Here is a 25201-nt window from a genome sequence, read left to right as displayed (position 1 = left end):
AGGGAAGTGGGGGGCGCTATGGGGGACTTTTGGGATAGCATTGGAAATGTAATTGAGGAAAATATGTAATAAAAATATTAAAAATCAAAAAAAAAGATTTTTTTCCTTCAAAACTGGTAAAATTATTTATTTGAAGATTTGAGGGTCAATAGAATGTGAAGAAATCATAAGATTATCATAATCAAACTGGAAAAAAAAACAAAGCTGAAAATAAAATCTTTTTAAAGGCCAAAAGATTTTGACTACCAAAAGCAACAAGAAAACTCACTTGACTTTTCAACTGGAAGTACAGAGACCAGATAGATGTTGGAGGAATTTAAATTAGATGCGTTCATTTTATTCTATGTAAAAGTATTTTGCCTGCATTTGTGTATGTGTGTCCTGTACATGCTTGGTGCCCATGAAGATCAGATAAAGGCAGTAGATCCCTGGAACTGGAGTTTCAGATGGCTGTGAGCCACCATGTGAGTCCTGTAGAAACACAGAAGTCGCTGCAAAAGGAAGAAAAATTGTGCTGATTTAAAGCTCTTTGCCCAATGAAACTACAATTTAAAGATGGAGGTCAAATGAAGATATCAGACAAAAATCTGAGATAATTTTCATGACAAATTAAGGGAAATTATAAATAAAATACTTTAGAGTTGAAATGGAAGATGACACATAAAAACACATAAGACACATAACAAACATATAACAATGACATAACATAGACACTTAACACATAACAGAAACACATAACATAACAAAGACACACAACAAACAATTTTAGATGGAGATCTGATAGTGTAGATGGAAGAAATAGGGTTTTTTTTGAGGGAACAAAGATGATATGATTTCATGTTCATGACATACATAATAATTGAAGGACAACAGGCATTACATGTGGTTTGCTGCTATAAGAGTTTTCTATTGTACAGGAAAATTCAAAGTTACATATTCAAAATAGACCGTAATAAGCTAGGAATGAACATCACCGTTTCCATGACAATCATTGAAATGTTCAGCTAGGTATAGCTCTACCGGAGCTTGAAAAAGGGTCCTGCAGATAAGAGCCCTTGATGCTCTTGCAGAGACCTAGGTTCAGTTTCCAGTATCCTCATCTCACAACTGCCTGTAACTTCAGCTCCTGAAGACAGGACACCCACGTCAGAAAGTGCGTGCACGCACTCACACACACACACACACACACACACACACACAAATAATAAATAAATAATAAAATAAAAATTTAAAGGTACAGTTATGAAGCCATTAGAGGAGAAGAAATAGAAAAAAAATATTTGATACTCTTTAAAGATGGTAAAGGATGAAATGAATGAAGGGGCCGTGGTGAATAGGCAGAAAGTAGGTTTGGTAGTGTCGATGTTTTAACACACAAATTAACTTTACAAAGATAACTAGCCTAGATTAAAAACATGGCTCAAGAAAATGCTGTGTATAACAACATAAAGCAGCACATGTTTGAGAAAGCCGAGGATGGAATCGGTTGTGCCACACAAACACTAGCCAATCACTGCCAGCTATACTATGCTGTTGGTCAAGGATTATGGCTAGAGAGAAGGGGAACCTTTTATGGTAAAAGTATATCTTACTGACAGACTTGGATTTATAAATGCTCAGCAATACAGTTTCAAAATATGTAAAGCGAAAATTTAGACTTTCAAAACAACATCAACATTAGTTGCAATACACTTCACTTAACATCTGACTGATAAAATTTTTAGTAAGATAGATTATTTAATACTTTCATTAATCAATGTGACTTGACTGGCATCTGAAGAGCTTAAATATTCTTTCAGGTTGGCTTGGCATTTATGTCAAAAGGACATGAAGCAAGTTGTAAAAAGTTTCAGTGGATTATGGTTGTATAGACTTTATTTATCAACTGCAAAGTAACTAGCCTAAAGTCACTAAGAGAGTTAAAGAATGCTCAGTTGTTCATAATATTACATTATTGAGGCACCAAAGGAAAAATTACAACCAATAATAAAAAATATTATGAACTACCGGTAACATCAACACAATTATTACAGTTTATGGGTGTAGCTAAAATTGTGCTTGGGGGAAATGTATAGTTTTAAATTTTTTATTTATTTATTTATTTATTTATTTATTTATTTATTTATTTATTTATTTTTATTACGTATTTTCCTCAATTACATTTCCAATGCTATCCCAAAAGTCCCCCATACCCCCCCACTTCCCTACCCACCCATTCCCATTCTTTGGGCCCTGGCATTCCCCTGTACTGGGGCATATAAAGTTTGCAAGTCCAATGAGCCTCTCTTTCCAGTGATGGCCGACTAGGCCATCTTTCGATACATATGCAGCTATATTTTTACTATGTGTGTCTTTGTGTGGGTTCGTGCACATGAGTGCAGTGCCAATAGAGGCCAGAAGAGGGCATCAGATCCCCTGGATCTGAAGTTATAGGCAGTTTTTAGTTGGGAACAGAATTTCTTTCTCTGGAATAGGGAAGTGTTCTTAACTGCAGGCCCATCTTTCCAGCCTCAAAGTCTGAAGTTTTAAAAAAGCACAACTAGATTAAAAAAAAAAAAGTTGAAAAGAATCACATGCTTTCATTTGAAAGGGCCAGTAGGACTGAAGCTTATTAAAACAATAGTGATTAAATGAAGCATAAAGCAAATATACAAAGGAAAAACAACAGGTAGGAATGCATTTCTTTAAAATAACTTTACAATATTGAAAAATTCCTAACCAGATGATCAAGAAGGGAGCAGAGATAATGAGACAGCATCACAAGCGAAGGGCAGGCACCATGGTAACTCTTCCCAATTACTGAAATGGTAGAAGGGGCGCTACAGTCATTTATGCCAATAGACTTAATGATATTTTTCTTTTGCAATGCTAGTACTTGTAAATGCATACATACACACACACACACACACACACACACACACACACACACACAGCAAGCTCCCCATCTCTGTGCTATATTCCCAGTTCAACAATATTTTTTAATATACAAATTTACTTGGATAAAACCAACCAAAATTACCATAATCAGAAACTAAAATGCAGGATCATCCCATTCCATGTTGAAGAATTCCGTGAGTCAGCTAGACCCAGGTGGGCTAAGGGGCAAATTCTTTGCAATAGTTTACTAGGGATCTCACTTTACATAAACGCTTCCAAAAGTAACATTTCCCAACCTGATTGCCGAGGCTAGTGTGACCCTAATCAAAATAAAAGGAAATATATTTCCAAAAGAAGATGAGGAAGAGGCAGAGGAGAAGGACCAGGAGGACAAGGAGGTGGTGGCTATGGTAGTGTATGTAGTACGTGTCTTACCAGTACACTTGCACAGGAAAGTTGGTCAAACTGAACCTTAGTTGAGCAGTATAGTAAAAGGTATCACCTGAGAGACTCAATGAAGTTTAGGAATAAAAGTTTTATTAATGTCTACATCATAGAATAACCAGAGAAACACATATATTCATTTCAGTAGCTATAGAAAGGGTGTTCGCTAAAATTAAATATGTGTTCAGAGAATTAGAATTAGAGTGACATTTCCTTAATCCCATAAGTCCGTGCAAAATATTTAAAGCCAACACTCGGTCTGAACACTTCTACCCTGTAATTTAAGCGAAAGACAAAGTCCATCCCATTTCTACTCACTGTTTCCCTGCAAGCTGGAGCCAGCATGACAGGGTACAGGCTGAGAAGATGGCTCAGGGAACAAGGCCCTGCTTTCAACCCCCAAAACCCATTTTGAAGGCCAGCTGTGCAGTGCTGTGGGGATCCCACCACTAGAGAGATCCCTGAGGCTGGCTGGCAGTCAGCTAGCTTCTAGCCAATTAAAGGCCCTGTCTCAAAAAACAAAGTGGATGGCTCCTGAGCAATGACAGCTGGGGGAGTCCCCTGTCAACACTGACACACCTGCCCACATGTGCCTGTGCATGCACACATACACATCAATAAGTAAATAAATGCACACCATAAATTTATAAATAAAATAAGACAAAGTGAGGAGAAATGATACAACTTTTATATCTAAAAAGAGATATGACAATGATATAAAAACCTCAAGAGTAGCCGGGCGTGGTGGCACACGCCTTTAATCCCAGCACTTGGGAGGCAGAGGCAGGTGGATTTCTGAGTTAGAGGCCAGCCTGGTCTACAAAGTGAGTTCCAGGACAGCCAGGGCTATACAGAGAAACCCTGTCTCAAAAAACCAAAAAACAAACAAACAAACAAACAAACAAACAAACAAAAACCTCAAGAGTCTCTGAACAGCACAAGTAAAGCAAACTTAGAAAGTCACTTGTGAAGGCTCACTGACTCGCTGCCGCCTTTTCCACGCCCATTTTTGACTCTTGCGTTTGAATAACACATCAGCCTTCTCTTCATGAGCGTCCCTCAGCTCATTTTGTTTTAGTCATCTTGATAGCCTCTGATTCTTAGCAAGCTCTGTTCAGGCACATCCCAGTGCAGTTTGACCTGATCGATCGTTCTTCATCTGCCTCATTCATCTGAAGTTATATCGTACGGCTGTTTTCTTGCAGGCTTGGTTCATAGATACCAAATGCACAAGTCTGACTTGCCAGAGTCTAGAGTCACTATTCCTCCCCCAGCAAACCGAGATCCCGTGTGAGCTCTCCTCAGTCGCTCTTCTGCCTTCACTCTCTGTTTCAGTTCCGTCCTTCTTTTAAAAACTCCTCCAAACTAACCACAACAGTTTTTCCTCATGAGCCTCACACATCTGCAAGTGGATGCGAACACCACATGCGAGCAATGCTGCAGTGCCCCACAGAGGCCGAGAGAGGATGTCAGAACTCCTGGACAGTTCCTGGCCATTGTACTGGAGGCTGGGAACCTGGGACCTCAGCAAGAACCACAAATGCCTTTAAACACATGGAGCTATTTTCCAAACCCCCAATATATATTTTTATGAATTCTTTGGGAATTTTGTACCACATTCCCCTCCTCCCCAGCTCCCCCCAGGTCCACCCCTATCTTTCCGTCCCTCTTTCTTTCCTTCAAGTCTGTGATGTCCACATATTCGTGGCTGTGTGGCTTCCCACTGGAGAATGATGTCCCTGCTCTCAAAGAAAACCAGCTCTCCTTTTCCCAGAAGCCATCAGTTGCCAGTAGCCTCCATTAGGGACAAGCTTCAGGTGTCCGCCTCCTCTGCCCCTGCCCTCTCTCGGATTTGTCCTAGCTTGAGTTTCCATGGCATCTATGCATGCTGCCACAACTTCTGTAAGATATATATATATATATATATATATATATATATATATATATATGTATATATATACAATAAATTGTGTCCCCTAGAACTTGATGGTGAGACCCTCTTGTAAAGACACCACATTCCTGAGTCACAGAACATGGAAATACTAAGCTAAATGCTGACCTGGAAGCCTCATATTTATTAAGCAGCTTTATTGGTGGTAGAAGGTGCTGTGAGTGGCACTGGGGGAGAAAAGAACCCATCAGTGTCGCCCAGCCATGAGCCCTGAAGGCTACAGTAATGACTGGCCTGGCGAGATAGCCTCATCGGTATAACAGTGGCACGATCATGAAGAAACCTACCACTTTCTGCTTAGATGTAAGTCCTACAGCACAAGATGGAACCCATAATTGGTACCACTCAGCCAAGAACCTGAAGCTAGACAGGTCATGGGTTATGGTTGGGGTTAGGGTTAGACAGGATTAGGGTTAGGGTTAGGGTTAGGGTTAGGATTAGGTTAGGAGGGAGGGAGGGAGAGAGAGAGAGAATGAGAATAACTGTATACATGTGTGTTTGTGTGTGAGTGTATATGGGGGGGGTAGGGAGTGGGGGTGGGGGGTGGGGGTTAGGATTAGGGTTAGCCAGGGTTAGGGTTAGACGGTGTTAGGGTTAGGAGAGAAGCCACTACTACCATTCTGCGAAAGGGACACAGTCTTGCACCCCCTCCTGATGACTACTGCTGTTCCACCTGCCATTTTCAATGGGCGGTACTCTTTTGTGCATCTTTTTTCTTCCTTGTAGATCTAAGTAACAGCTTTGGTAGGTTTATTTTGTGGTACTCTGAGAGCTAACTGCTCTCTTTTCCTAGATAATTGAAGCTTTGTGTATGAGCGTTTGTGGGTGCAGAGTTCTGAAGACAGCTCTGTCTCCTTGCCGCGTGTGAACACTAATGTCAAGCTGTCCTCATTCTGTGAGAAACCACTGGGAGGTATAATAGATTTAGAGAATAATCTGCCTTCTAGTTATGCTTCATCTTTCTCATTGTTGTAATGATACCCATGTGTCCTGTGCCCACCTTCTTGACCCTTCCTAGCACTCCTTTAAGGTAGGACTCCCAGACTTGAGCTGCTAACCCCACTCACTCCTGCTGAGTGCTCTCCCCCTCCCATCTCCTTGCCTTGACGCCTTTCGGTTTCAGTATGATACAGGTCGTGGTTCTGATTGCCCTGCTGAGATGTGCTGACTGACCATCATAGGTCCTAGAATTGATGTCCTTTATCTGTGAAACCCTCAATATGGGTCCGTTACTCACCCTCTTCAATGAGTCTCCTACCTGAAACTACAGAGTCTTTTCTCCCTTCCTTGGCAATACTGTCCCTCATGCTTGTCACAGTGTGATCCCTGCATGTGCCTATAATTATAATTCACATTTCACATTTGTCTGCCAGGAAAACTCCCATCATTCAAAGTGGCAATGCTAGTTCTTCCCAGTACTCAACTCAGTTGTCACCTACATTCAGATGTCTGTCTCGAAAGCTCCTCTCCCCACTCTGGCCTGTGTATCCACTCTTCCTCTTCAGACAGCTTATCTGATAGCCTCTGACTTCACAGCCCCCCAGTGAGTAGCTCCCTTTGTAGTTAGAAACACATGCTTAGGATGGCCTCTGCAAATATCTGTAGATCAAATGAACGGAGGGATAAAAGAATGAATCCAGAAATCAAGGTAATGTCCTCTGCTCCCCAGAGATGATGTAACCCAGAACACATGAAAACACATTTCCTGAATTAGGCAGTGCTAATCGTTACCTCAGTCTCCATAGTAACAATCCATGCACTGCCTTTTTACAGCAGTTAAAGACCAGAGTGGAGGTCTCTTTAAATTTTCTTATTCCATATAGCATAGAGCCAAACCCTTAGTGTTCTTTGATCATAATGAAGTCTATTTTTACTTCTGTGCCTTTACTTACAATTGCAACATTTTGCAGAGCATTAAAAAAAAAAATCAAAATGTTCTAGGAGAATGCTTGATATGGGCTGACAGTTATTCATCCTGGCACGGAACCTCATTTCTGAATATCCTTCCCCTACATCTTAATCATCTCTTCTGCTCTTTTGCTTTCCCTCCCCCTTCCTCCCTCCCCCTCCCTCCCTCCCTCCCTTTCCCCTCTCTCCCTCTCCTTCTCTTCTTTTGTTTGTCCTTCCTATTTTTCCTGAAACAAGCTCTTGCTATGTGGTCCCAGCTGGCCCTACACGCTCATGCCTCAGATTCCTGAGTTCTGGGGTTAGAAGGCAACAGGGCCTTCTCCTATCCTAGAAGTGTCGGCTCCAACTTTCCCTTAGTAGACAGGCCCTTCCTGATTCTCCTTAGGACACAGCAGACATCCGACATCCCATCCTCTCTCCTCTGCACCCACTTTATTTTCTGATACCTTTGTCTACAAGAGTCTGTTGTGTATTTAACATTTGCGTTATCATCTGTCCTTATCCATGCCATAGCACAGGGAATTTTGAGAGTTGGGAGCTCTGTTCTGTGTCTAGAGCAGTGCTGACCATGCCGTAAGTGCTCAGATAAATATTTGTTGAATAAATACATCCGTGTAGGTGGTACTATTTTTTTTCAGCAGTAAATGCTGGAACATTGAAGACAGACACCACCCAGTGTGAACTGTGGACACATCAGCCCCCAGCATTTATCTGAATCTGGGATGAGATTACAGAATTTGACTATTTTGCTTTTCTTCAAAACAGACTACGTAACGCATGACTTCATCTTGAAAACTAAAGAAATCGCTTCCTTTCCTGGCAGGCACCTAACCGAGAGTTCTGAGCTGGCTGTGGAAAAAGCCCTTCTGTTCCCCTCTTGAAGCTTGAAGGCTGTGGCAGTTCCTGCCGGCTCCTAACAAGCTTTCTCTGCTTCTCTGGGTGCTTCCACCTCTTAGGGAAATTTACATATCTTTTGTACCCGTTTTATTGCTTCAAACTTGGCAAGAGCTGCCCATCAATTCTTTGTGGATGCAAGCAAAGAAAGTATTCATTGGCCATGTTGGGGGAAGTAAAGTCTTACTCCATAGTGGCCAATATGTAAAGCTAGAACTTTGTGGGTACCGCAGGAGTCCAGAGATGCCCAATGCTGACATGCAGTACATGTGGATCTAAAGAATTTGTGGGTCAGAGACTCTGAGTCGAGAGATATCCCCTTCCCCATAAATCTGTTTCTGTTTCTCTATTTCCTGTGCCTTGATCTGAAGCCTCTCACTTCTTGTACCACAAGTAACAGAGTCTTCCTTTGCTAACCTGCAACAGCCGGACAACCTTACTTTTTACGTTCCATCCAACTGCTGTCTTCAGACTTAGCATGATTCAGAAATATGTGGTCATTCAGCTAAACCAACATTTCTAAGTCAGGTTTGTGGTCAATAAAAAAAAAAGTGCAGCCCAAGGATTCTGACATGACGCATCCTCTAGTTGAGAAAGAGCTTGCCGGTGACTGCTGTTCTCTGCTGGGATGTGCTGAGCTCGTCGTTCCTGCTGAGATTAGCAATGCACACTATTCGGTCTGATTATCAATACACAGACCTGCTGGGAATGTGAGAGAGCTCCGAGAACTTGGCTACTTCTCTGTTGTCCCTCTGCTGAAGGGAAGTACCTGCTGCTACCTTCACCTAGAATCCTCAGGCCATTGTTGAACTGGCAGTGCCTCATAGTGGCCCAGGCTCCAAAGCCTGAGGAGTGGCGGGGGCAGCAACAGACTCCTGGCAACTCCTGACCAGCCCTCTGCACTCTGAGTCTACATCAGACAAGGAGACGTTGGTACTGATGCACTCATGGGCACTTACCAGACTTTTCAGTAACCCGCTGACTGGATTCCCAGTATTCACTGGCTGTGGAATGAAGAAAGAAATGGGATGAAGGTAGAGATGCAGAACAAGGCTTCTACACCTCTAGAGGTGACTCTGAAAAGTGCTTTGTCACAATGTGCTTCCTCTCAGCTCTGTAGAAGCCCCATACTCATCCCTGGTAGGAGAGGTCAGCTGCCCAGGAATGTCAAATCCTCCCTTGCACCCAAAATTACTAAGCTTCCTCAGGCGTGACTTCAGATGCTACAATACAATGGTAGACAGAGGGGCCCAGCTGGTCGCTTTGGAACCTTGTAGTCTGAGAAGAATTTGCATGATTCCAAAGATGACATTGTAAAGACCATATCCTCCTAAAAATGAAGAAGAAACTGTGTCTACAAGCACAACCAACTTAAGCCTTTGCCAATACAGGATATGCGAATGTAAATTTGAGTCTGACTAGACTTCCTTGGAGAACTGCAGAGGCATCTAGATGGCTCCACTCCTCCAGGAGGGGGAGAAAAGTGCTCAATGACAGTAAAGACCGTGTCACAGGAAGACAGAACAGGACAGGTAGCCTTGGTGTCTAAGAACTCATCCATATTGTTCTGTGACCCACAAGGCAGAGCATCTCCTACCTTCATGCTTGTCTCTGCATGGACCGCCCCCCCCATTCCAAACAGTGCCCACATTCCATTCCTATCCAGTGCTATCTCACCCTTTCCTCATCAAAACCTAGCTCTGTCCTATCCAGTTTCCCAAGATCTTTGTATATCCTGATAAAGAATATTTGCTATGGAAGCATGCAGTGTCACAGTTAGCCACCACCCAGCGTTCTCTTCCTTCTACACATACATTTGGGCTGGGACTCCTGAAATCTCTGGCTAGCTATTCTTAGAAATCAACCTTATCTGTAAATTATACATATCTCCAGCCCCCTCCCCTACTGTGTCCAATCCCAAAGGGTAACCGTGTTGACAGGAAGCCCTTTGCTGCTATGAGTTCTACTTGAATGTCCCCCACACTGATCCCCTGCCAATCACCAGTGACCCCATCTATGTGACATGGCAACACCTACAGGCTTCAACCTGGAACTTACAAGTCCCATCTTCTAATATTTATTCATTCATCCTACAAACAGTAGAGAATTGTAGTCCTTTGGGATTGCAGTAAGATTCCACCCAGCGACTGTAGTTTGGACAATGGCAGGATGGTAGCCACAATCTTCTTCACAAGGTTTTAGATAACTGTGGAATATTCCAAACTAGAAAAAGAATTTACCACTCCTTTGGAAGACTCAGGCAGCAATCTGTGACCAACATTTTTAGAATTGGGGACAGCAGAGGCGAGCTAACAGTGAGGACTAGTGGGCATTATGCAGTAATCTTGGCATCTGTACCGCCACACGTCCTGGACAACAGGTTTCATGTTTCTAAGAAATTTCTAGAATATGCACCATGCTGGTTAGGAATAGCCCTGGTCTCCTTAGCTGCCATCTCCACGCGGGCGTTCCTTTCCTTCCTCTCTTCTCCCGTTCTTCCGCCCCCACCCCCACACCTAGCCTGTGCGCGCGCCTCGTCGCCTGCTCTACCATCCCGGGGACAGCTCTCCCAAGGCTGCCCAGCCCGCGCCCGCCGCGGTCGCATTGAGCAGCCGCAGCAGCATCCACGCGAGCGCGCGCCGGCGGCTCCGGGATCGCGCTGATTCGCTGTCGCGCTCTGCGGCGCTCGTGCCCGCCCGCCCCTTGCGCGCGCGCCCGGGGCCGCTTCAGTCTGCAGCCGCGAGGCCACCAGAGCCCACCGCCGCCGCAGCCGGGCAGCGACGCGGAGTGCAAGCTCAGCGCCTGGAGGAGAGCCACAGCGAGCCCGCCAAGCCCGCACCATGCAGGCCACTGCCGATTCCACCAAGATGGACTGTGTATGGAGCAACTGGAAAAGTCAGGGTATTCTCTTTATTTCGGTAGTGCATGCCTGCGGCGCACGCGGAACCGCGATCTGGACACGGCCATTGTGCATCATTTCACCTGTGGGACCATGCATGCTTTACACCCAGGAGCTTTCTGCGGGAGGGAGTAAACCTGTTCTTGCAAAATCGACACGAATGATATTTGCCCCCTCCCCTCCCTCTGCCCTGCCTTTATCCCCTCCCAATTTACCCCTTTGTTTTCTTGTGTATTGTGGTATTGTAAATAATGCATCATTTGCCTCCTCCGGGAGCTTTTCTGGCCTGATCATTCAGGACTTGTTTAATCTCTCAGCCGCGGAGCTAAAGTGCTTCCTTATTTATTTTCTGCATCCCAGTGCATTTATTTCTGCCCAAAGGTTGAGATCAGAGCCATTAACTGAGAGGGCATCCTTAGGAGAGAGGGACACACCCATTTCAGGCTTGTTATTTGTGATTACACAAAGGAAACTGGAAATGCAGACCAGCTCTCTAAATCCTGAGACTATGATGGCGTAGCCACTTATTAGGGTGGTTCGCTTTGGAATAGTCTTGTGATTGTGACTGTCATTGGAATAATCTAGATCATTTATTTATTAACAATGGCTTTCAGTGAAATAAATGGAGGGGAGAAACAAAGCCATGGCGGCTGCCCTCGGGTCTAACAGATCTGTTTAGAAACGGTCCATATTAGCACTGGGTGTGGCCGCCCTCCAGCCTCGCTTGCTTTTCAGCCATTTTTATTCAGCCTCATATCTCACACATCCGTCTCTCCTTTGTTACATTAAGATTTTCTCCCTCACCTTGCTCACCTTGCATGAGGAGGAGGAAGGGAGAATTTGCAAGAATAAATTGTATGAGGTAAAGTCCGGGGTTGGGCAGATCCAGTGTCTTGATATTTAACAAATATGGTTCTGAAGAAGGCACATTGATGGAACCTGCAGGGGTTTGCAGCATCCTTGGGGACCAAGAGCACTAAGTGGTGACTCTTTTTATCTTTTTTTTTTCCTTAGTTTCTCTCTTCTTCATCGTCGTCTTCTTCTAGCCAGAAAAAAAATGTTCTTTTCATCTTTAATGATTGTGAAGGACTTTTATTTTATTTTATTTTATTAAGAAAAGATAAAAACAAAAATCTCAGAATTAAAAGCACGCTTGGCTTTGGCTCTTGTTTGTTGAACTGGATGTCAATGGCATAAAATACAGTAGTCTACTTTAAATCATGTGGGCCTATTAGAAATAAGACTGTCAAAAGTAAATAGGTAGGCCATCAATTTAAATGCCAATAAATAAGAAATACTCAGCCAAGGGGTGTAATTTCAGGAAACGATGACAGCTACATGGAATGGCACAGGCTGCACAGATGCAGGTGGCTGTAAAGTGCTTCGTATCTCTTCCTTCTGGGTGCGTGTGCCTAGACCCATCAGTTGGATGCACACACTCCACAACTGTGCCTTCAAAAGAATGCCAAGTTCAGATGGTTATGACGACTGGTGATCAGGGTTTGTTTCTGAGTGTCTTCTATTTTTAACAGACATAGACTTGGAAAGATGGCAGCTGTGTGTTTTATTTGTAGAGATGTTGTAGCATCGCAGTGCTAAGGGTTTGGTATTGGCTTACTTTAAATTTTGAAATGAATTTTTTTTTAATAATCAGGAATTAGCATAAAACGCAATCACTTGCCCTCTGAAGGCAATTGTGTTCCTTTCCAACCATGTAGCTACCTGTGGAGATTGATTCAGAGTTACCAAAGAGTCTTACTCCCAGTGACCTTTGATTGTCCTTAGATTCATTGATTTCCTTTCCTCAAATAGAACAAAGCCATTGACTTGAAAATTGGCCACTAGCTAGCTAGAGAGTTCAGTGACACCAGATAGCCGTGGTGGTGAAAATGAATTACTCCTTTGTTGTCCTCCCCTGTGGGAACTTCCATCATAGACTAAAACTACAGTAGATTCTAAACACATCTTCACTCCAGTTCCCTATGCTTAAAGCAAATTGTTCTAATCCCCAGCTATACCTGAGAGTCACTTAGAATGCTTTAAGAAACACAAAGGATGCTGGGCCCCACCCCTAGAGCTTGTGATCTTGGATGAGTTTAATACGTATCTGGGGTTGAAGCCACTAGTGTCTACTAATTCTTAGTGTGCCCAACTCTTAGGCCAGCAGAGCTCGGTGTACAGATGGCATGGGTGTGACCTAGGAGGCCAGTATGGGTAGAAGTCAGCAGGCACTGCTGAAGATGCCCTCTGGAAGTGTACAGAAGCTTTGCCTGGGTAGGAAACACATGGATCTTAGGCTGCCTCTGTATCGTTGCAGTTTTCATCTATAAATTACATCACTGAATTACTTCACTGAAATGTATTATAAAACTAGAGTGCATGGGTTTAGGGTGTGTGTGTCTGTCTGTCTGTGTCTGTGTGTGCGCATGACATATATGATTGCAGTGAAAGACAGCCATGAGTGGCAGCTCACACCTAGAATACCCGCAGTGAAGAGATAGAAGCATGAAGATAGCCCAAAGCTCACCTTGGACTGTAGAGCAACACGCTATCACAAACAACAACAACACAAAACCAACAGTAACAGAAAGAGGCTAAGTCAGACATTGCCATACACACCTGTCATCCCAGCATTAGGTTATAGAAGAGGGGTTCAAGGAAGCCAGGCTCATACAGAGAGGACAAGGCTAACCCCCGAGACCATGTCTCAAAACACAAACAAACAGACAAACAAACAAACAAACAACTCTAAACTTTACAGGATTTAGGTTCACTGTCTTAACGGAGATAATCTTATAGTTTACAACGGTCTTAATATTTATGAGGCCGTTTTGCTGATTTGGTCCGATCATCTCAAACCCTGGGTGTGAGGGCTTGTTTTCACATTTTCGTCTCGGGGGTGATAGATGAGGCTTCTGTCAGGTGCACAGCTGGTGACAGCCGGAGCCCTGCTTCCCACTGTTCCGCCATCTGCCTCTGAGGTAGGCCGTGCTTTCCTCTGTGATTTATCGAAAGACAAGTTGTCTGAGTGATGGGGAACAGCCCTCATACTCACAAGTTTCCATTTTGCCAAGTATCCTCTCAAATTTCCATTCAACTCCTGGATGGTGGGAGACTCTAAGAAGGTAAATCAAACTTGCCCAGGATCTGTGAGGAGCGGTAAATTCAATAGTTAACGGGGGCTCTCAGACTGGCATCCCCTCACCTCCCAACACTCACCGCCGCCCTCATGAATGCTGAGTGACAGAAGGTGAGATCCCACCCACCTCTCTGAGATATGTTCACTTAGGCCCTTCTTCACAGACAGAGCGACATCCAGCAGCCATGCAAGGCACACGCCCCACTTATATCATTGTCCCCATCCCCACCATCACAGACTGGTCGTCCTAAAGTCTTCTCGATATTAGCAACTTGTCAGTGACTGTGCTACTGGTTCCTAAGCCTTCGTGACATTCCTCTCACTGTATTGGGCAGGGAATTCCAGGCTTAAGACTGAGAGGACTGGTAATTTGCCTTATATTGATATTTAACCGGTAATTTGCCTTATATTGATCATTTAACCAATGATCCCGTGCCACAGAGATGAAGATTCATGAGCAGCCCCCACCCGTAGGAATCTGTCTGTACTCTGAAGACCCCTGCCCACCTCCCCTTTCTACCATGTTCAAAAAACTGTAATGGGCAGCATCTGTAGTGCTGTGGTGTCTTGGCGATCTGTCATGTGCTTGGATGCTAAAGCTCAACTCCTTTGTGTGTGTTGTCTCCACCAGCCCACAACCTTTCAATGATGTTATCTAGTTATCTTTCAACAAGAAGTATACTCTGTGGTGGCCTACAGTGCTCTATGGAGCTGCTTTAGGATTGTCTAATCTAAATGTTACTCGCTGAAACATTTACTAAAGACCCAAGCATCCCATGACACTGGTAAACACACAAATTTTAGCCACAGAAACTGAACGAAGTAGTCGATAAGATACTTGTTGCATAAGCATGAAATTAGCAAGAAAGATCTCCAGAATTTATGTTAAGAAGCTCCGTGTCAGCTTGTAACCCTAGCATTGGGGAGGTAAAGACAGTGGGTCCCCAGAGATTACTGGCCAGCCAGACTAACCTACTCAGTGAACCTCAGTTCCCAGTGAAAAACCTTGACTCAAAAAATGAGATGGATGGCTCCTAAGGCACGAGACCAGAGACTGTTCTCCAGCCCCCACACCAGTACACACATGCATGCTCACCTGTGCACACATATAAATAGGAGACAGTCTCACCTTTTATTAAAGACAGCTTTTTATTTAGACTCATCATTAGAATACGCCAAATATTACAGCATAGCATTATACAACAAACTCCTCCCTGGTGCAGATTCTAATGAGATCCCATGGGAACCTGCTCGGTTGGGGCACTGGGACTTTACCTAGTGAGGGAAGACTCTAGGTACACAGAATATCTCAAATGTGTATTATTCAGGCAGTGGGATCCACTGAAAACAGGGTGTTCTCTTTTTACAGCATCTTCATCGCTGTTGAGAGGACCTTTGGAAGGGCAGAGTTTAAGATGGAAATGTTTTATTTGTTTTCTGCTTCTCTGACAGAGATGCGGGTACACTATGCATTTTTTATTTTTGTCAAAAGATTTCAATAAAAGCCACAAATCACCCCAGTTTCTAATCAGTGTGGGTAAATACTGGCTATAATCAGTGTGAATACTGGCTATATATTGTCTAATATATTTGTCTATCTGCCTCTGCAAATACTTGCAGGTATGTACATCAGAAAAATGAAGCTAAAGTCTAGGCATGCAGGGGAAAGGGGGCTTTTTATAAATTGAAATATGGAGGTCTCAAAAATATTCTCCTTCCTCCCCACCCCCGAGATCGGGTTTCTCTGTGTAGCCCTGGCTGTCCTGGAACTTGCTTTTCAGACCAAGATGGCCTCCAACTCACATAAATCAACCTGCTCCTTAGTGCTGGGATCGAAGGTATGTGCTGCCACGCCCAGCTCAAGAGCAATTTAAAACGATTTGACATGAGAAACCAACATAGGGCTGAAAGAATTATGAACTTCAGATCTCTTTACAGCATGAGCTATTCCTAAAATTATAAAGAATATTATGATAAATATTAAAAAGTTAGAATCTTTGAAATTGTGTTTCAGTTTAAGCTTCATAGATGAACTTTCTACAATACCCATTTTAAAAATAAACATTTTAAATGGATAAGATTGTTTGACAAAAAAATGCTGCTCTATATCTTTGTCTTCATGTCTATTCTGTTTCTCAGGTTTTCATGAGTTATTGCTTACTCCATTAAAAAAAAACAAAAAACAAAAAAAAAACAGCAGCCCTGCTCAATGCCTGAGGCCCGAGGAGTGTGAATAACAGAGGCCGAGTGAAGTTAGCTGGAATTCTTTATTTTTAGGTCTTTCTTTGGAACACAAAGGAGAAGTAATGCTTTAAATTAGTTTACAGTATCATTAAGGTTTAGAAATGCACAGAACCCAGCAAGGGGGGAAAAAACTAAGAAAGACCTTGAGTGTATGGTTTCTAGGATATTTTCCCCCGCCCCTCCCTCTCTCTCTCTCTCTCTCTCTCTCTCTCTCTCTCTCTCTCTCTCTCTCTCTCTCTCACACACACACACACACACACACACACCTACCTCACAATCCCCACCCACACCCACACCCCAGCCTCCAGGGTGCATGCCTTTCCCACCCACCAGGGCTTTCAGACCACTCCTCTTCCAGCTCCTTTGAAACTACAGCAGCCATCTGGGAAAAACATGGCTTCCTTATAATTAAACTCAGAAATCAAGGTCGAAGACTTGATATTAATAATTCTCTAAAACACATAGTCTGAGCCCAGCATGGTGGCTCATACATAGAATCCTAGCACCCAGATTGGAGGCAGGAGAAGTCTCATGACTTTGAGGCCACCCAGGGCTCTAGAGTGAATTCTAGGCCAACCAACTAGCATATCTCAAGATAAACAAAATAAAGATATTATCTGACTAAGTAACAGCTAAAATCAATCAAGTGTTAGCTGTCATCAGATTCGAGGTTTACCACTCTGTAGTTTGGTGAGGAGAGGGATAAAATATGACCACCTTTGTAAGAGCAAGTAATTTAACAAATGGGACCGAATGTGATGAGAAGTAATTCCTCTTTATGCTTTTTGTTTTCAGTTCAAGGAATAGTTTTGCTGTTGCACTGTTTGGTCCCCTGTGTCTTGTAGCATCTTCCTAGCCTCGGACACGATGCTCCCTTCCCACAGCCTTTGCCTCCTGCATCACAGTTTGTGGGGAAACTCTTGCCAGTGAGGCCTTGACTTTGCTTAAGACATAGAAAGAAGTGAAGCTAGCTGACTTGTTTTAATGTGTACATCCCATGGGGCCTCACTTTCTGGTCCTAATTGTCCTGGACCAAGCTCCCCTCCTAGGAAGTAGAGAACAGGAAAGGTACTGCTGCCAGCTTGAAGATGAGAATCAGCCTCACTTCTGGCGGAGGGAAATGGTGAGGCTTGCCTAAGCATCTAGTATTTCCCTTCCATGCAAGCCAAGAAGCAGCAAGCGGGAACTGTACTACACATCCACAGAAAAGGGTACCAGACATTGCTCTTGGCTGTGGCTTTGACAATGAAATCCTTTCTTTTCCGTCGTTCCTCCAAAGCTCATTTAGAGTGGGTTAAATGCTGAGCCCTTTCACGGTGTGTAGGAAATGCCGAGTTCCCCACACCTTCCCTTTCAAATCATCCACAGGGTTACTGAAACATCTAGAAATAGTGTTGGCATTTTTTTCTTGACAGCTAGCTTGGCTGTGTTTAGGTGGTATGAAGAAAGGGTATCAGGAGTTCTGCCAGCAGATGCCCAGCTGGGCTCGGGGCTCCTGGACTAATGCTTTGAAGTCCCACTGTGTGGGAGACTCTGTCTTAGTAAGTGGAATTCACCATTTGTTCCACTAAAAGGCATCACCTCTGAAGGTCTGAGTTTAAGGTGTTAAGAGCTCAGCCACCCTTCTATTACAATTCTCTTGTTTAATGTGCAATGGGGGACTAAGGGGAGCAAGTTACTTTAGTGTCTTTGTGCCAGCACTCTGTGATATATTGCTGGCCTCAGGAACATCAGTCAGACACCGGTTTTCCCATCATTTCTTTGGACACTGGCTGGGGACCCTGGGCTTGTAGAGCCTTCTGTCAGTTTTCATGAGGTAGTTGGTACCCATCAATATCAGTTTATTTGTTAGCGATTCTCTGTTTGCAATACTGATATTTCTACAACAATTTCTTTTAACATTTTCCTATTTGGCCTTATATAAAATAGCATTAACTTGTGATTCAATGGCACCTATGATCTTTTCTGGACTAGGGTGGTAGCTGGGCATAATAGTGTATGCATTGGGAGGCAGAGGTAGAAGGAGCAGGTATCCAAGACCAGCCTTGCCTACATAGTAAATTCGAGGTCAGCCTTGGCTACAGATAAAGAAAAAGAGAAAAGGATCGATGGTACAGTCAATTGTTTAATTTATTGCCATTTTATATTTACTTATGCCACATTCTGCTTTATAAATAAAATATGGGCAGTTGCACTACTGTCTTCTTTGCTTATACATTTTTAATAAACTTTCTGAGTACCACAGCCACCATTGGGGTCATAGAACTGTATGCAGCTAAAAGATTTCCAAACTGAAAGTATTTAGATCACAGTAAAGGACTTCCTCTCAAGAAAGTTGACAGAGTTTAATTCTCCATAATTCTAAACACGGAACACCACTCTCATTGTGTTTTCTGGTTTGGTTTGGTTTGATTTGATTTGGTTTGGTTTGGTTTGGTTTGGTTTGATTTGGTTTGGTTTGGTTTGGTTTGGTTTGGTTTGGTTTTCCTGAGATTCTGGAAGGTATTGGCACACTGGTTTGATACTGAGTCTTCAGATCTCTTATTTCATCTTTGACAGCATTGGTTCTAAGTACACGACAGCTGTGCACTCATACCTGTGATGTGAGGCATAAGATGCGATCACCAAGCCCTTTATCAAACTGAAAATAGAGCCTACTGAGGCCTTTCAGATCCGGTTTGTTGCCTCCTGGTTTTCAGCAAAGTAGCTGTAATTATTGGAATTGCCAAAGTGACGCAGCCATGTACCTGTCCTTGTGAGCATGCTCCGTGAATGTGTGCTCCACTGTTTGACTTCCCCATCGACTTTCTGCACGAGAATATCAAAAGAGGGAAACTATCTCCACTTTGCTGTCCCCAAGGCACTTGAGGTCACTGCAGTTGTAGGATTACTAGGGAAACTTTAATCAAGGGTTGACTAATGTGGACCCACTGTGGGCATGGACCCACTGTGGGCATATTACACTCTGCTTTTCATGACACCATAGCATGGTCTTGGTAACTTGTAAAGAGAAGCTTGTGTGGACATACAATTCAGCAAGTCCACAGTTGATCAAGCTCCTGACCTAGCAATGGCCTGCTTGCTGGCAGAGCCCTGAGGTGCTACAGGGTATCAGGTGACAAAAGACAGGGAACACACTGATACATATGTGTCCTGGACTCCTGTCTCATAAAGCCACCAGGGCTCAGTTACGCAGGCTCCCCGCTGAGGACTTAGTTAATTTAGTCCTAATCCCTTCTCTATACCTCCACTTCTAAATCCCTTAGTTGGATTAAGTTTTTCACCCTCTTAAACTTCACAACAGGGATTCAGTTCTAAAGTGAATTTCGGGGGAAGTGGGGATAAGCTATATTAAAACCATAGCAGATACCGTAAAGCTTGCTAAGAGATTCACATCATTCCCATCAAAATTCGAATCTGCAAAGTTGACATTTGGAATGCAGAGAACAGACATTCTCTTCTGAGAGCACAGCTTCGTAGCCTCCCACCCATCCCACGCCATCCTTGGAACAGGGAACTGTTGACCTGCACTGTGGCCATTGCCGTTCTCCCTGTCCACATCTCCAGCTGTAAACCCTGGTCCCAGGTATTGCCATGTTCAGTTCTGACCCCTCAAATTTAAGTCTCCTCGACGTATGCTGTGTGACAGACAGTTGACAGCCTCAGGTCAGCCCTGCAGCTACTGACCATAGCACCCCAGATGGAACCCTGCTGCCTGCATCAACCGAGCCCTTGTCTTTAATCAAAGGCCCTCGACCCTTTGTTGATCCTTTATTCGTCCCTTTTGGAACCCTTGTTGTATAGCAGGACCATCCAACAGAAATATCACGTCAGTCACATGTGATATTTAAATCTTCTGGTGCTTTTCCGAAAGTCTCCCGTCCCTTTCCTCCTTTCTTGGGAAGAACGGCGATGGCTGATTCATCCCATCTTCCCCAAGTCCTTGCTCAACCACCTGTCTTTTCTTTTCAGAAATCTTCACCCATCCGTTTTCTCTCCAATCCCAGATTTTTCTCCACCAGAAGGCTGAGCAGAGCGCACAGTTACCGCTGCTCAGATGGCCATGCTCTCCATTCCTCTGGATTTCCATTTCTCTAGGCCCCGTACTGCTCTGCCCCACCACTAGCTTCCAGCACAGCCCCCTACACAGAACCACATGACCCTTCTAGCCACCAGACCCAGAGGCTCCTTCCCAGTCCTCACTTGCCTTCATGGATCTGCACTGTTTCCTGTGGAATGCCTGGAAGCTTCTGTCTTTTCAGACACTGAAATCTACACTGCTGAGTCTACCTCTTCCAGCCCCCAGGACTCTCGCTGTAGCCCTACTCCTGCCATATTGCTTCATCCCATTGCCTTCGTTAGCCTCCTATTTCCCAGAGATTTCCACTTCCAGGCCTTCAACTGTTTTGTTCTATTCTGGATGCACTCATATGCCAATAGTCTATTCTGTTCATCAAACTAATCCTGCATAATGTTCCCTTTATGCACCCCCCAAGCATGTGCCCCAAGTTTAACAAGCACCCCCAATTCTTCCTTCATCCACTCCAGGACTACCACAACTTCAGACTCGTAGCTCCTCCTGCAATATAGACAGACTGACCTCGTGTTGGGGTTTGTCCAGTGAACTGTCTGGTCTTCCCAGATAGACCTTCACATCCTTAAAAATACAGAAAGAACATTTTGTAATTGCTCGATTCTTATGCTTATTAGAAAGCCAGTGATCAAGAAATATGATAAGGACTTGATTTTACTAAAAGAAAAAAAAAGATGACCCATTTAAATAGCTACTTTATTGCATACTGAGAAAACATGTTAACTTTTAGCTTCTTCAGTGTGCTACCTGTCTAATGGGGCTTATTGTAAGGCTTAAATGAAATAAGACATGAGAGTGCTGTGAATATTTTAGTATCCACCTGGATAATATTGACACAAAACACTCCAAGCCCACAGCTCATCCTTTACAAGATTTCTGGTGATTGCCTAAGTAGAAACTTCTCGTAATTGATCACCAAACACGTGGACTCATTTAACCTCTCTGCCTACAGATCCCTCCAAGCCTGCCCCAGACTGGGTGCCAACCGTTCTCAGCTCTTTTGAACAGGTAGCCAGAGATGTAGAAGGCTTTTTTAGGGGGAACCTATATTAACAGGTATTTAGCGACTTGTTCAGTGAGGATTCAAGTTGATCCAGCCTGAAAGCTTCCCATGCCCCTTCACTAGTCACAGGGTTGTGTGAACCACCATCCCCAGGTCTTTCCCTGTCCTCCAGGAGAACTCGGGCTTCCTTACAAGGTGTCTGTATCACCGTGTGCCTGCCCATGATACTGTGCTGCCTGCCTTTAAAGAAATTACATCCATTCCTTTGTAACTGTAAGACCTCCATTTTCATACTTCAGGTATTCTTATGGCTCTGTCTCCCAGCACAAAGCCTGGTGTTTGGTTCTCCCTCAGTGAGGCACTAGCTCAATAAAGAGAGCTGTTGGAGGCTCCTCACACTCTCAGGCCTTCATCCTGGCTGGTTTAGACTCCACCAAGGACTCCTTGGCCTTATTGCCTCCAGGCCTGCCAAGAGGAGCCCAGCCATGTGGAGATCTTGCCTTTTCCCTCCTCTGTCACCTGTCCTTAGGGCTGCAGGACTTCACAGAGCATTTCTTCCTAGAGGTCTTCTGCACCTAGAAACATTGCACGTTGGCACTCTTCCGAGGGGAAATTTCTTTAGTTGGATCATGCAAGCTCTGTGAGTGCCTGTGTTGTTCCCTTCCACATTGTTAATTGAGGAAAGCAAATCTTTCCGTGCAGTCTTTGGTTTTGGCATCCTGGCATTTAAAAAAAAAAAATGAACACAATGATGATATATAGATGTTTGAGGCAAAAAAACAATGGTTCAAATATATTAATTTCTAGTTATCAGTGTGACAAGTGATTGGGTAGAAAGAGGCTTTAGCACAGCAAGAACTTCTAGCATAGACTTGGGGCCCTGATCCTATTTTTAAAAGGGAAATAAAAAATTGTTATTTCCTCCCCAAACATGCTTTTGAGCTTCTCCTCTCTCTGCTTCTTATATCAGAGAAGTGTCCTAAGAGACAGGGACTCACACTTTGTCAAACCAATAGGTGTCTGCTGGCAACTTTGCGTTGGAGCCATTGAGGGACCACAGTGATGATGCAAGCCAGTTGATAGGGAAGGATTTTCTCTCCAGTGTTGCTTTGCCGGGGGCCTCTGAGACCGGAGAAAGGAGCCTTTCGCCTTGCATCCCGAGATGAGTTTTCTGGGAGGAGGCTTTAGCTCTCTGCTGTACAATGTTCCCATGTCACCTCATTAGCCCTTGATCGTCAGCAGGCATGGTGTGTTGTACAGGTTGATCATCTCCAACTCTAGATACAAATGACAAGTTCCACACCCTGAAACTCGGTAGCCCGCACAGAAACGCTTTACTGTCTAGAATGACCTTCACACTGTGTGTATGTTAAATAAGAAACATAAATGGGCTTCGTGTTTAGACTCGATGGGTCCAGGGCGTTACTGTCCATGCCTGGCGTGCTGGGAAGATGGCAGGACACGGATGGTGCTGGAGCAGTAGCTGAAAGCTCACATTTTTATCCACAAGTAGGAGGCAAAGGAGGAGACACTGGCAAAGGCGTGGGCTTTTGAAACCTCAAAAGCGGCCCCCCAGTGACACATTTCCTCTAAGAAGGCCACACTTCCTAATGCTCCCTAAACAGTTCCACCCACTGGGAACCAAGGATTCAAACCTATGAACCTATGATGGCCTTTCTTAGTCAAACCACCACAGGGAGCATGCGAAGGTTTAATCCCGGTGGGGCTGGCAGCACAGTCCTGTAATAATAAGCTAGAAATGTAAAGAGGGATAAGAGATAGCTCAGTGGTTAGGTTAAATGCCTCGCTCACACATGAGGCCCTTGGTGCAATCCTCAGCCTTGCAAAGGTCAACTTCCGGCCTTGTTGCACAGCCATGGGTCTCAGTTTCTCTTGGATTTTGGAAGAAAACTAATTTTGTTGAGGTGTACGTGGCGTTGGCTGAGGTCACCCGGGCTTTCCTTCCAAACGGACCAGCTTCCTTTTCAAACTCGACTTCCTTGCTGCTTGTTCTCAGTGGCAGCTAATCTGTGCACCTGCTGGCCCCCTGTTGAGACCAAATATTGGCCACAGAGTATCCACTTATGCTTGTAATCAGTGTGGTCAGAGGGAAGAACAGGCCCTCTCTGGACTCGCATATGCCCCGCCACTGTCCAGGTAACATATCCCACAGAGATGCACCATAGCGATGCGCTTGCACACTGGAGCCATGGCTGCGAATCTGGGAACCCGGCATCGGGCACTCTTCCAAATCCAAATGGAGTATCCATCAGTCAGTGTGTCTGGTGTCGCCATCTCTCTCCTCACAGCCCCGGGTGGGAGATTGCAGCCCCAGCCTCAGCAGCAGAGCCCTCAGCTTGCCCCGGTCCTGCCGGAGTCACGTGCTATGTGTGTCGTGCTATGTGTGTCTGTGTTTCCTTCCACAGCTATTGACCTTCTGTACTGGCGGGATATCAAGCAGACGGGGATTGTGTTCGGGAGCTTCCTGCTGCTGCTCTTCTCCCTGACCCAGTTCAGCGTTGTGAGCGTCGTCGCCTACCTGGCCCTGGCCGCCCTCTCTGCCACCATCAGCTTCCGCATCTACAAGTCCGTTCTACAAGCTGTGCAGAAAACAGATGAGGGTCACCCTTTCAAGTGAGTGGCCCAAGCTGGCTAGCCCTCACCCCGCCTCTCTGCCCCACCCTCACCCCCGCCCCATCTTATTGCTAGCTCTCTGGGAAACTGGGGCGGTGGCGTGTTTCCCCAACAACTCCGCGAACCCCCTAGACTTTTCCAGAACCCCTGTTTTTGCTTCCTAAGATTGCTGGTAGGTTCTGCATCAAAGTCATTCTTATCAAAACCCTACTGGCTTTCAAAAATAAGCACAACCCGTTAGCTATGTGCAGGGCTTTAAAAAAAAAAAAAAAAAGATTTTTTTTTTTTAGCTTTTGAGCTTTTTTTTTTTTTTAAAGATTTATTTATTTATTATATGTAAGTACACTGTAGCTGTCTTCAGACACTCCAGAAGAGGGAGTCAGATCTTGTTACGGATGGTTGTGAGCCACCATATGGTTGCTGGGATTTGAACTCCTGACCTTCGGAAGAGCAGTCGGGTGCTCTTACCCACTGAGCCATCTCACCAGCCCAAGATTTTTTTTTTTTATATTTAATTATTTTACCTTGTGTGTGTGAATGTTTTGCCTCATGTATGTGCGTCATGTGTGTGTCTTTTGGACCCTCTGAAACTAGGGTTATAAGTGGTTGTAGCCGCCATGTAGGCGCTGGGAATGGGGCCCAGGTCCTCTGAAAGAGCAACAAGTGCTCCCAACCTCTGAGCCACTATTGCCAATCTCATGTTTTGGGTTTTTTTTTTTCTTTTCCTTGTACACTTAAAGAGAGAATGTCAACAACTACTTACTCCATCCACCTCCATAAGGAAGGCAGAGCAGGCACTGTGACCCCAGTTTACAGATGGGTAACACTGAGGTTACAAGAAGTAAGGTCATGTGGCCAGTAGTATTATGAGGACAGGGTGCCAGGTTTTTATGTTTTTGGTAAAGCCCCAGCCTACCCAGATGCAACCAACCAACTCCACTGTAGTAAGTTCCTCCATCCAACCTCAGTGGTGAGCAGGATTGCCTGCAGAAGTCAGTGCAAGTGAGTGTCCCACACACCCGCCTGCCGGCCATAGGCTCCACTACACATGTGCTCGATCATGTGTTTGAGGGACAGTGCTGAGACCTGGGTGAGCCATGTAGAGGATGCCGCAG

The 25201-nt window shown here is 44.5% G+C and overlaps 1 protein-coding gene across 2 annotated transcripts in view; it reads left to right on the top strand.

Annotated features, from left to right (window-relative positions):
* The window catches only part of Rtn1 (reticulon 1), a 190591-nt gene that overhangs the window by 154607 nt on the left and 10783 nt on the right, over nt 1-25201 (top strand). Inside the window, exons 1-2 of one of the 2 annotated variants that reach the window (XM_029484873.1) lie at nt 10761-10975; nt 23879-24086. In XM_029484873.1, coding sequence (XP_029340733.1) covers nt 10915-10975; nt 23879-24086 — 269 coding nt within the window. In that variant the 5' untranslated portion in view covers nt 10761-10914. Of the gene's footprint in view, nt 1-10760; nt 10976-23878; nt 24087-25201 lie in introns of those variants that run through there. The other variant, XM_029484872.1, reaches the window with a different exon arrangement.

This window comes from Mus caroli, chromosome 12, assembly GCF_900094665.2.
Source record: "Mus caroli chromosome 12, CAROLI_EIJ_v1.1, whole genome shotgun sequence".
NCBI classification, from domain to species: domain Eukaryota; kingdom Metazoa; phylum Chordata; class Mammalia; order Rodentia; family Muridae; genus Mus; species Mus caroli.
Note: the sequence above shows the minus strand (reverse complement) of the source record. Positions and strands in the feature narration are given on the sequence as shown.